The 13542-nt window shown below is 44.6% G+C and overlaps 1 protein-coding gene across 2 annotated transcripts in view; it reads left to right on the top strand.

Moving 5' to 3' along the window:
• LOC120988767 (serotransferrin-A-like) overlaps nt 1–13542 on the top strand; it is a 136692-nt gene that overhangs the window by 34554 nt on the left and 88596 nt on the right. For both annotated transcript variants that reach the window (XM_040416459.1, XM_040416458.1), the window contains exons 4-7: nt 1614–1790; nt 2132–2294; nt 3528–3592; nt 4372–4529. In XM_040416459.1, the coding sequence (XP_040272393.1) occupies nt 1614–1790; nt 2132–2294; nt 3528–3592; nt 4372–4529 (563 nt within the window). The remainder of the gene's footprint in view (nt 1–1613; nt 1791–2131; nt 2295–3527; nt 3593–4371; nt 4530–13542) is intronic.

Raw genomic sequence — 13542 nt, 5'->3', positions numbered from 1 at the left:
AAATTAATGATGATCTCTGGTTGATAACGGCATCAAGGACAATTTTTCTGTTAGACAGTTTTAATAAATTCCATAAGTAATTCAGCAGCACCATCTCAACAAGCCAACATGCATCTTGACCTTACACATATCTGAAGATATGATGTGGCCCACAGAGAATTGTTACATTTAAAGTGTACCTGAGTTTTCAACAAAAGTTTGCCTAATGGCTGTGCTTCTTCATAACTGTGAAGGAATAGGTATTCTTGGGGCATCCCTAAAGTCTTTTTCAGTCATAATATTCCCTGTTTCAGCTGCACAGCTAGATGCATTTCAATCAGAATGAAGGGGGCGTATCACTTTTGTGAAATTTGCCAGCACTGTACTGGTGTGACATCCTTACTTTCCACTATGTTTGTTTTCAGCTCCAGAGTTCACAGAACAGATAAGGAGGGAGAAATCACACTTACAGACACACAGGAGGCTCTTATAATCTTCAAAAGTGGTGTAGAATCCAGTGGCATGCCTAGGGTGTTTGGAACCCAGGGCGGGTCCTTTCTCTGGCTTTCCCCCAATACTTTAAAAAATATGCCCTCATTGAACAAGCTTCACAGTAGTTTTGTCCAGATATGTGCCCCCTCATGGTAGTTATGCCCATATTGTGCCCCCTCACGGTAGTTATGCCCACACTGTGCCCCCTTAAAGTATTTATCCTTTCATTATGCCCCCTTGACAGTAGATATGCCCTTATTGTGACCCCTCACAGTAGTTATGCCCTCCTCTGTGCCCCTTTCACAGTAGTAATACCCTATCTGTCCCCCTTCCCAGTTGTAATGCCCTCTCTGTGCTGCTTCAGAGTAGTAATGCCCATTGTGCCCCCTTCACAGTAATAATGCCCACTCTGTGCCCCATAACAGTTATGCCCACCCCCTTCACAGGAAGCAGGCTGAAGGGTGGAGCAGGAAGAAGTCTTCCTGCTTCATCATTCAGTGCGGGAGATAAGGAGCGCAGGGAGCTGAGTGACAGGACTGCAGCTCCCGGCGCTCCAGCTATGAGCGCTTCCATCTGTGTTGATGGAAGCGATCATTGCTTCTGAAAACCCCCTGAGAGTGGGCACTTGAGGCAGAACGCCGCGCCCCCCCCCCCCCCCCCCCCCCCCCCCCCTCCTTAGCATGCCACTGGTAGAATCAAATTTTTTTTCAGGCTCATAATATTAGCTCACTCCTATGAGCCATCTTCTGTGTCTCTGACACTAGGGACCGATCTTGCCTGACAACAGGTAGTGGACTGCAAATTAGGTGTAAGTGAGACCCCTAGTGGTCATGATTTTGCAGCTTTTTTGGGTGGATGAAGGCATATTTTTTAAATGGAATGAATTAGAAATTTGCTAGTTACACCATTCTCTATTAAATGAAATTGTGTGAAAGTACAGTGACTCTTCCCAGGCTTATCAAATTAAACTTTGGGCACAACTTGTAAGCAAAATATCAGGATAATTGCAGATATCAATGTTGCAGAACTGCTATATTGGGAATACCTTAATATTGAAAGAAGGGGCAGAGGAAGAAAATTGGATTTAAGAACTCTGGGAAATGGTGCAAGTAGCAATCCTATAGTTACTTTGGTCTATGTAGGAACCTGCGTGTTTGCTGTAGCTGTTGCTCATCGTGGTACTCTGAACATCCGTAATCTAAGAGGAACCCGCTCTTGTCACAGTGGAGCCAAATGGACAACTGGATGGAATATACCATTTGGATTCCTCCTCTCCAGGAACCTAATGTATTGGGATGAAGAACAACCTTTGGCTAAAGGTAAATGTGCAATTAACTGTATGTATGTCTTTTCACATGGCCAAATCATCTGCCCTTTGTCGTAGGGCTCATGCACACAAACATATTTTCTTTCTGTGTCTGTTTCGTTTACTCCGTATGTCCGTTCCGCAAAAAAATAGAACATGTCCTATTATTACGGACAAGGATAGGACTTTTCTATTAGGGGCCAGCTATTCCCCTGTGGAATGCACACAGAGCCCATCGGCAAAATGCATACTGTCGTGTACATGAGCCATTACTATTATATCCATACTCTACCACTGAGTACATACCTTTACGTTATATTAAATGGCTAATCCATGCATTTTTCCTAATATTAGTTGTCAGTACATACTTCAATGCAAGTTGTATTCCTGGAATTGGAGTCTCTTCTCCAAACCTGTGTGAATTGTGCCAAGGAGCAAAGTCTTACGTACGAGAAAAAAATCACTTCTGTGAGACCAGCAGCAGCGAGCCTTTTTCAAACTCTGATGGAGCTTTTAGGTATGCACGATGTGTATTTACTAAACCTTTAAGGGATATTCTCATCTTAGACATTTATGTCATATCCTGTGTATAGGCTATAAATGTCTGATAGATTTAAGTCTCACCTCCAGTTCCTCAACCCTGTTCTGTTGGGTGTTGCATCCAGACTACAAGAGGTGGCTGAGTTTATGAGCTCACTGTGCTGTGCTAAGAACGACAGTGTGAACAGAGCCTTGATGTAAAGTTTATTTGATTCAAGTCACCTCAGTGTAATGCTTAACACCTTTTTGATGTGAAAGGGAATCTGTCACCAGTGACCTCTATCCAGCTGTTTGCATAGAGCCACATAGCTGTGGTTCACCTGATAAAAATGCAGTTTTCTTTTGGTTCATCCGAGGCTCAGTTCCCAAGTTATGATACTTTTTCTTAATATGCAGATTAGGCCTTTGGTGCAATGGGGGTGTCACCATTGCTCTTGTTGCACCCAAGCTTCACTCATTTCTGTGGCTAACCCCTCCCTTGCTGCTTTGATTGACAGGGCCAGACAGTGGCAAAGCAGCAAGTAAGGGGAATGGATAGGACCTTGGGTGTAACAAGAGCAATGGTGACGCCCTCATTGCACCAAAAGCCTAATTTGCATTTTAAGAAAAAGTACCATAACTCGGGAACGCAGCCTCGGATCAACAAAAGAAAAACAGTGTTTTAATCAGGTGAACCCCAACTATGTGTGTATGCCAACAGTTAGGTAAGATTCCCTTTATCATCACCTACTGTAGTTGGTGATGATAAATCAATCCATCTATAACAATGGTCAGTCTATATGTTTTATGTAATTGATGGAAGTTTACGGGCTATCTGAGTTCTTTTATTTGTCTATTTGCCCGCTCCAATCCAGTGCTGACACTCATATTCTAAGGCTGCAGCCAGTGACATATTGTTTGGCTGCAGTGGTGACATTCCGTATACGTCTGCAGCCAATCACTGACCTCAAAAGTCTAAGGAGCAAAACGGCTGAGGAGAGTAATTGGCTACAGTGATATACGGAACGTCACCACTGCAGCCAAACAATATGTCACTGCCTGTAGCCTGGGAAGATGACAGAGTAGCCACACTGGTTTGGAGCGGGTGCATGAGGGAAGGAACCTTTTTTTATTTATTATTATTTTACCAGGATCCCCGTCACTCATCAGACAATGTTTTTCATTGTAAAATGTTACAGAATGTTTCTCAATAATTTACTCTTCGCCATAGATGTCTTAAGAGTGGTGCAGGAGATGTTGCATTCATGGATCACCTGACCATAGCAGGAGCAACTGGTAAGTTCTAGGCCACAATAGCCATCAAGTCCTTTCCCTGTGTTTTCAGCACCTGTTCTTTCAGCTTACGCAGTTAATGGGCACCATCCTGTTACTCCCTGTTCTGTATCATGGGTGGCATCTCTGCTGCACATGTATGGGTGAGAGAGTATAATGAGAAGACATCTATGAAAATACATGTAAGGGGTCATTTAAGTGAACACACAACATTATATTGCGGTGTGTTCCACATGCATGTTTTAATATATGCCAGCAAACCACATGGAGAACAGATTTCCCTACCACTGCATGGAATAGAGTAGGTAGGGTATGGCCACATGGTCAGGTTTCTGCATGCAGATGCCAAAAACAGTAGTGGATCATAAAAGGAGAGAAAGTATACAGAAAAGATACGACTTCTCCTCTTTTTCTGAATTCACTCCTGGTTTTGGCTTCCAAAACGGCATCAGAAAATCTGACCGTGTGGCTGTACCCGTAGGATTAGGGAATAAAAAAATCGATATTTTTTTTAAAATTAAACTCTAGTTTATCAAGTCTCTAAGCCGGGAAACTGAACAGCCTTATTTTTGTGTGAAGTATTAAAGAGTACAATTGAAAGATTGTGAAGAGAGGATGGAACAAGTTGTCACTCATCGGTGTATGCTGACAGAAATTATGCAGTAGTAAGATGCGATAATACTAAAATGAGCGATGTGGTCCCCATACATAAGAAAGACTTCTTTCCATGATCTACCACATATAGTAATCTCGGCATGTAACGGTTTACATTTTTCCTTCAGACTCAGAAGTGGATCAGTTTGAACTCTTATGTCCAGATGGATCCACAGCTAGTCTAAAATCTTATAGGTCGTGCAATTTGGGTCTGGGCCCTGGCAAAGCAATAATCACAAGAGGTCACATGAAAAGAATAACTAAGAGATTTCTCATGCTGATCCAGGTAAACGTTCACCATATGTAGCAATGTGCTTAAAGGGGATCTGTCAGCAAATTTGTACCTATGAAATTGACTGACCTGTTCCATGTGCACTTGGAAGCTGAAGACATCTGTGTTGGTCCCATGTTTATATGTGCCCACATTGCTGAGAAAAATTAAGTTTTAATATATCCAAATGAGCTTCTAGGAGAAATGGCGGCATTACCGTTGCTCTCTCTGCAACTTCAACTCCCTCTCCACTTTGACTTTACGAGAAGTCAGGGCCAGTTGTGATGATGTTTTCATAGGCCCTGTATCACGTCTGGTATGGCAGGTACCAGATGTGCGGCGCAGAGGGTAGGGAAACCGGGTGCCCTAACACAAGGGAGAGGGAGGAGTGGTGACCCCTAACTCACCTAGCACTGGCACCTGGCTACCCTGACGTCCTTAGACGGGTTGCTCACCCGTATGCCGATCACGTGCCTTGTCCCTGACTTACCCTGGAAGAAGCCCTAGGTAGTGAGTATGGCGGTGGGAGCACTAGTCCTCACCACTGACACCTAGGGTAACAACAGGGAGTGGACAAACAACACAAACACCACATATAACCCAGAAGGGAGACAACAAACAGTATACAACAAACTGAAGAGGACCGGAGAGCCAACCGCACTGGTTCCAACTGCTCCAGCAACTCCACAGCAACACCACCTGAGGTCAGAATAGATAACCTGAAAGGAAGATCTATATCTGGCAACAAGGGAAGTAGGAAGAGAGACCAAAAAGTGGCTAGGAGTGGCAGAAGCAGAACAGCTGAAAGGAAAACTACCAATACCTAGATAGGACAAAAAGGATAGTAAACCAAAACAGGAAAACCTGGACCGGAATCCATTCCCACAACTAGGTCATGGAACGATCCCTTGAAATCGGGTGAGTAGCCACCCGCTGTGACCTTCTGACCCCAGGCACCACAGGGTCAGCGATAGGTCGTGACACCCTCGTGACAGTACCCCCCTTTCTACGAGGGGCCACGGACACTCAGGACCAGGTCTCTCCATATGAAAGATGTGAAAAGAACGGATTAATCTGCTGGCGTTTACTTCCGACGCTGACACCCACATTCTTTCCTCCGAACCATAACCCTTCCAATGCACCAGATATTGAAGGGAGCAACGGACAAAACGAGAATCAACAATTTTTTCTACCTGAAACTCCAAATTGCCATCGACAATAACTGAAGGGGGCGGTAACGGTGATGGTTCTGGAGATGCGACATACTTTTTGAGCAATGATTTATGAAATACGTTATGAATTTTCAATGTTTGAGGTAGCGAAAAGCGAAAAACCATAGGGTTAATGACGGTGACTATTTTTATAAGGACCAATAAACCTAGGACCCAGTTTCCAAGAGGGAACTTTTAACTTAATATTTCTAGTCGACAGCCACACATAATCATTCACCCCTAGGTCTGAACCTGGCGAACGTTTCTTATCAGCCATACGTTTATATCTGCCTCCCATATTTTTCTAATTGCTTTGAACCTTCTGCCATACAGAGGAGAGTGACGACGTAAACCATTCTTCTTCAGGAATCCCAGATGGCTCCCCCTCACTGAAAGTACAAAATTGAGGATGAAAACAATATGCACCAAAAAATGGTGACTTACCAGTTGATTCTTGACGGTGATTGTTTATAGCAAACTCTGCTAAAGGTAAGTAAGATGACCATAAATTGGGTTCCCCGATCCGAAACAACATCGGACAGGACCCCGTGAAGCTTCACAATTTCACTGATAAAAACCTGAGCCAGGGTTTCAGCATTAGGCAACGCGGGTAAAGCAAAGAAATGCACCATTTTACTGAACCTGTCTACAACCACCAGGATAACAGTTTTACCCGCAGATACAGGTAGGTCACTGATTAAGTCCATCAACAGGTGTGTCCACGGCCTGTTGGGAATGACCCGTGGTAACAGGCACCCTGCTGGACGAGTATGAGAGACTTTAGCGTGTGCACAGGTTGTACAGGTGGACACAAAACCAACTACATCCTGATGCAACCTTGGCCACCAAAAACAACGAGACAATAGCTCCGAGGTTGCCCTACTACCTAGGTGCCCAGCGAGTGCAGAGTTATGATGTTCTCTTAATATTTCAAGGCGCAAGTTCAAAGGCACAAACAACTTTCCTGGGGGGCAGGAGACCGAGGCATCCCCCTGAGCCTCCAACACCCTCCCCTCCAGGTCTGAGTGTAACGCAAAGGCAACCACCCCCTTTTGTAAAATCGGCACCGGATCAACAACCTCACACCCTCCAGGAAAACTTTGGGATAACGCATCAGCTTTGGTATTTTTTGCCCCCGGACGATAGGTGATAACAAAATTAAACCTGGTAAAAAACAAAGACCAACTAGCTTGTCTAGGGGTAAGACATTTAGCAGACTCAAGGTACAACAGGTTTTTATGATCTGTAATCACCATGACGGGATGAGCTGCCCCCTCCAAAAAGTGACGCCATTCCTCAAATGCTAATTTAATAGCTAAAAGTTCCCTGTTGCCTATATCATAATTTTGCTCAGCTGTCGACAATTTCTTAGAAAAGAAAGCACAAGGACGCCATTTACTTGGAGACGGACCCTGAGACAGTACAGCACCCACCTCCACCTCTGATACATCAACCTCCACAATAAAATGTTGAGAAACATCCGGCTGGACCAGTATGGGTGCCGTGGTGAACCTCTCCTTCAGAGAGGAAAAAGTCAGTTTAGCAGCGTCAGACCATTTAGAAAAATCAGTCCCCTTTTTAGTCATGTCAGTAAGGGGTTTAACAATCACCGAATAGTTCTGAATACATTTTCTATAGAAATTGGCAAAACCCCAAAAAAGCTGCCACGCTTTCAGGTTCTCCGGAAGATCCCATTCTAGAATTGCACGGACCTTCTCTGGATCCATACGGAACGCCGATAGCAGATACCTGAGGAATTGTACCTCCTGTATGGCGAATACACATTTCTCCAATTTAGCATATAACTTATTTGTCCGTAAAATCTGCAACACCTGCCTGACATGTACCTTGTGTGTCTCCAGATCGGGAGAATAAATCAAAATATCGTCAAGATATATTACAACAAATCTGCCGATAAGATGACAAAAAATATCATTGACAAAGTGTTGAAAGACAGCAGTATTAGTCAGAGTATTAGTCAGGCCACAAGGCATGACCAGGTTTTCATAATGCCCCTCAGGAGTGTTAAACGCAGTCTTCCACTCATCCCACTCTTTAACGCAAATCAGATTGTAGGTTCCCCTCAAATCCATCTTGGAAAACCACTTCGCACCCCCAATCTTATTAAATAGATCGGGAATGAGAGGGAGGGGATAGGGGTCTCGGATAGTTATCTAGAAAATCTAGGCAAGGACGCAGGCCCCCATCCTTCTTCTTCACAAAGAAGAACCCTGAAGCCACGGGTGAAGAAGAGGGTCTGATATGTCCTTTAGCCAGACTCTCGGAAATATAATCCTTCATGGTCAGAAAGATTATATAACCTGGTCTTAGGTAACTTTGCTCCAGGGAGCAGGTTAACCGGGCAATCATACGGACGATGGGGTGGTAACTCTTGACAACCCTTCTCAGAGAAAACATCTTCAAAATCGTTCACGAATGTTGGTAAGGTTGTAATGGAGGTGGCTGAGCAACTGCTACTTAAGCAATTGTCCCTACAATGCTCACTTCACTCCAATATCTCTCTGGCCTGCCAATCAACAACAGGATAGTGCGCTACCAACCAGGGAAGATCTAATACCATAGGAGTAGGAAGTCCTTCCAGTACATAGCAAGAAATAACCTCATTATGGAGGGTCCCCACCTGAAGACGAATGTTATGTACAATGTGTGTCAGGTTCCTCTGAGTAAGAGGAGCAGAGTCGATAGCAAATATGGGGATAGATCTAAGTAATGGACTAAAAGAAAGACCCAAAGTCCGAGCAAACTAAGCATCCACCAAATTGACCCACTGTCAAAGAAAAGAGAAATCTTCTCAGTTTTATTACCTGAAACTACCACTACCGTAGCTGGCAAAACAAACTGAGATGTACGGAGGAAATGTATACACCCAGGTTGTCATCCTCCGCACAACCTGGGGTCAGTAGTTTTCTGACGGTTGTTTCTTTTTCTTAGGTACAGATGGACAAACACCAATGAAATGACCTCTCTGACCACAGAAAAAACAAACCCCAGATTTACGATGAGCCCCAGGAGGACCAACCTGACGAGTGGCTCCCTCTAGTTGCATAGGTTCGTCTGAGTCAGGACCAGCTGACTCCTGCTTGAGAAAAGTTGGTGGGGGACAAGAACTCCTCAGCCTATCCCTAAGGCATCTACCAATTCTTATAGATAGCGACATAGTGGCCTCCAGGGATATAGGAGTCTCGTACAGCGCAAGCGCATCTTTTACCTTTTCTGACAACCCTTGGCAAAACGGAGTCCTGAGAGCCGGGTTATTCCACTTAGTATCCGTGGCTCACCTTCGAAATTAAGAACAATAAACCTCTGCTTACCGATCTTCCTGCTGAAGCCGCCGTAATCTGGACTCAGCTAGAGAGACTCGGTCAGGGTCATCATATATGAGACCATGGGCCTCAAAAGCCCCTCTACCGACCGGAGGGCCTGGGTACCAGCTGGCAGCGAAAAAGCCCAGGATTGCGAGTCCCCTTGAAAAAGGGAGATAACAATTCCCACCCGCTGTTCCTCATTACCTGAGGAATTTGGGCCCAGCCTGAAATACAATTTACAGGCTTCACGGAACACCACAAATTTGTCTCTTCCTGCAGAAAATCTGTCAGGGAGAGCAACCTTAGGTTCCGGATTAAGCTGGTTACCCTAGATAGGACAAAAAGGATAGTAAACCAAAACAGAAAAACCTGTATCGGAATCCATTCCCACAACTAGGTCATGGAGCGATCCCTTGAAATCGGGTGAGTAGCCACTCGCTGCAACCTTCTGAGCCCAGGCACCACAGGGTCAGCGATAGGTTGTGACACCCTGTCAATCAAAGTGAAGACAGAGCAGCAGTTGCAGAGAGAGCAGAGCCTGTAGGAGTAATGGCAACGCCCCCATTGCTCCAAGAGGCTTATTTGCATATATTAAAACATCATTTTTCTCAGCCATGCAGATACATATGAACATGGGACCAACACTGATGCCTTGAGCTGCCAGGCACACACATGCAACAGGTCAGCCAGTTTCATAGGTACAAATCTTCTAACAAATGTATATAATATATAAAATATATTGAATATATATTCACAAGTACATACATTTTCATAAATGTGGCAAACTCATGCTAAAGCAGACTAATTATAAAATGTGGGTTCAATTTTACAGAAATTTGTCTTCTTTTTTTTTTACTGTTCGTCCTCCCATTCTTTAAAGGGGTTGTCTCACTTCAGTAAGTTGCATTTATCATGTAGAGAAAGTTAATACAAACCACTTACTAATGTATAGTTATTATCCATTTTGCTTCCTTTGCTGGCTGGATTCATTTTTCCATCTTTTATATACTGCTCGTTTCCATGGTTACAGACAGTTATCGTGCTTGAACACTATAGGAAAAGGCGTCAAGCTCTCTGGTAGCCGGGACCATGGGAGGGCGCAAAGGCTGATGCTTTTTCCTATATTGTGCAAGCACGACCACCACTGATAGATTGCAGGGTGGTCTGTAACCATAGAAAACAAGCAGTGTATAATGTGATGGAAAAATTAATCCAGCCAGCAAAGAAAGCAATACAGGGTGGGCCATTTATATGGATACACCTTAATAAAATGGGAATGGTTGGTGATATTAACTTCCTGTTTGTGGCACATTAGTATATGTGAGGGGGGAAACTTTTCAAGATGGGTGGTGACCATGGCGGCCATTTTGAAGTCGGACATTTTTAATCCAACTTTTTTTTTTTCAATAGGAAGAGGGTCATGTGACACATCAAACTTATTGGGAATTTCACAAGAAAAACAATGGTGTGCTTGGTTTTAACGTAACTTTATTCTTTCATGAGTTATTTACAAGTTTCTGACCACTTATAAAATGTGTTCAATGTGCTGCCCATTGTTTTGGATTGTCAATGCAACCCTCTTCTCCCACTCTTCACACACTGATAGCAACACCGCAGGAGAAATGCTAGCACAGGCTTCCAGTATCCGTAGTTTCAGGTGCTGCACATCTCGTATCTTCACAGCATAGACAATTGCCTTCAGATGACCCCAAAGATAAAAGTCTAAGGGGGTCAGATTGGGAGACCTTGGGGGCCATTCAACTGGCCCATGACGACCAATCCACTTTCCAGGAAACTGTTCATCTAGGAATGCTCGGACCTGACACCCATAATGTGGTGGTGCACCATCTTGCTGGAAAAACTCAGGGAACGTGCCAACTTCAGTGCATAAAGAGGGAAACACATCATCATGTAGCAATTTCGCATATCCAGTGGCCTTGAGGTTTCCATTGATGAAGAATGGCCCCACTATCTTTGTACCCCATATACCACACCATACCATCAATTTTTTTGTTCCAACAGTCTTGGAGGGAGCTATCCAATGTGGGTTAGTGTCAGACCAATAGCGGTGGTTTTGTTTGTTAACTTTACCATTTACATAAAAGTTTGCCTCATCACTGAACAAAATCTTCTGCGTAAACTGAGGGTCCTGTTCCAATTTTTGTTTTGCCCATTCTGCAAATTCAGTGCGCCGATCTGGGTCATCCTCGTTGAGATGCTGGAGTTTGTAAGGGTGGCATTTGTGAGTAGCTAATATCCGCCGAAGGGATGTTCGACTAATGCCACTCTCCAGTGACATGCGGCGAGTGCTACGCTGTGGGCTCTTGCTGAATGAAGCTAGGACAGCCACTGATGTTTCTTTATTAGAGACAGATTTCATGCGTCCACATTTTGGCAAATCCAACACTGAACCAGTTTCACGAAACTTAGCCAGCAGTTTGCTAACTGTAGCATGGGAGATGGGTGGTCTCGTAGGGTGTCTTGCATTGAAATCTGCTGCAATGACCCGGTTACTGCGTTCACCAGACATCAACACAATTTCTATCCGCTCCTCACGTGTTAACCTCAGCGACATGTCAATGGCTGTAAACAAAGAGAAACTTGTAAATAACTCATGAAAGAATAAAGTTACGTTAAAGCCATTTACCTGACTCTACAGAACAGGTGACCATACATATACTACTAACTGTCGTTCAAATTTTTTTTTCGTTTCGGGTCTGATGCAACAAATCTAATTTCATCCCCTGGTATAGTAAGTGTTATGTACTGCATATTTTATTCATCATTGTTGCATCAGGTCGAGAATTGTTCCCTGTTTTATCAAAATTGACTGTATCTATGTGAATATGAAAATATGAATAGCAAACTAGAATTAAAAAATATCACACGCAAATATTCAACCTTGGGTTCTTGTCAGGAACTTGCCCAGCCACGTTCCTGTGCACGGCTGTTCCAGGAGAGTTGCCATGCTGACCAGCCAAGACCCGGCTGGTCGACCAATCAGTGAGTCTAGATGCTGGGCCAATCAGGTTCCTGGCTTGGTGTCCAATCTCAGAGCTAGCTCCACCTAAATTTAAGTCAGGCACTTACTGCTTGTCACTGCCTTTGATTTTGTTTTTCTGGCTCTTGTTAAATCTGTGTGTTCAAAACAGTGTTGCATTAGTTGCACCTTTCTGTGTACTGATCTCAGCTTGTTTCTGGATTTACTGCTTGTCTTCTGATTAGTTTTCTACATATTCTCCTGGCTTGACTTCTTGGCTTGTTTCTGGATTATCCCATTGTCTACTAACTAGGCTTTTACTGACTCTCCTGGCTTAGACTCTGGCTTGTTTTACTTTTCCCTACTCTTGGCATCTAATTGGTCTGCTACCTGTGAGTTTGCACCTGTTCTTTGCCTCCTTACTCTGCAGAAATAACCTGAGTCCCTAGCTGCCAAGTCCAAGCAGCCTCACAGCATTCATTAGTGGATGTCACTTATGGAAAACATAGGGAAGAAACAGATGTATTAACAAGCTTCTTGTCACGGCGCCGTCTAGGAGGCGGGCACACCCCCCGCGCATCTATGCGCATTCATGCGAATAATTTTAGGGCTGAGCACCGAGCTGATCACTCGGCGCTCGGCTGTGTAGTCTGTGTGGAGTCATGTGACGCTGGCAACGTCACATGACCCCTCTGGCTCCCCATTTGAGCATGGCAATCTGCTGGCCACAGATTGCCTGTTATTTAGGTTCCACCTGCGATTTTGTCTTTCCTGGCGTACTTACCTTCTGCTGAATTCCTGACGATCCTCTGCCTGCTCCTTGTGTACTTTGCTGCTCTCCTGGTATTCCGACCCCGGCATTCTCCTGACGATCCTCTGCTGACTCCTTTGGTAATTCATGACTCTCCTGGTATTTATGACCCCGGCTTCCTCCTGACGATCCTCTGCTGACTCCTTTGGTACTTCACTACTCTCCTGGTATTTATGACCCCGGCTTCTCCTGACTATTCTCTGCTTGCTCAATTTGTACTTCATAGCTTTCCCTGCACTTATTCCAAGCTAGGGATTGCCGTCCAGTTGTCCCCTGTCATTAGGACTTGCGAGGCAAGTAGGCAGGGGTGAGGATGGAGCGCAGTGGTCACTTCCCTCCCCCCTGTTTGTGTGTACACGACCGTTACAGAATAACAGGCCTACTGAAACCACTGTACCATGAATCCTCTAGTGACCCTGACTGAGCATGTGTCAAACCTGACGCAGATGGTGCAGGAGCTAGGGGAGAAGATTCATTCCCTAGAAATAGGACAAGACGCCGCTGCTCCTCAGGCCTCTGGTCCGAACTTGAGCCCTCATATGGAGCCACCGATCAAGCTTCCAGAGCCCTTCTCTGGAGATCGGAGGAAGTTTCACATCTTTAAGGAGAGCTGTAAACTGTATTTTACTTTACGCCCCTTGTCTTCCGGGTCGGAAAGCTAACGGGTGGGCATTGTTATTTCCCGCTTACAGGGGGATCC

This window comes from Bufo bufo, chromosome 2 (genome assembly GCF_905171765.1).
Source record: "Bufo bufo chromosome 2, aBufBuf1.1, whole genome shotgun sequence".
Lineage (NCBI taxonomy): Eukaryota > Metazoa > Chordata > Amphibia > Anura > Bufonidae > Bufo > Bufo bufo.
Note: the sequence above shows the minus strand (reverse complement) of the source record. Positions and strands in the feature narration are given on the sequence as shown.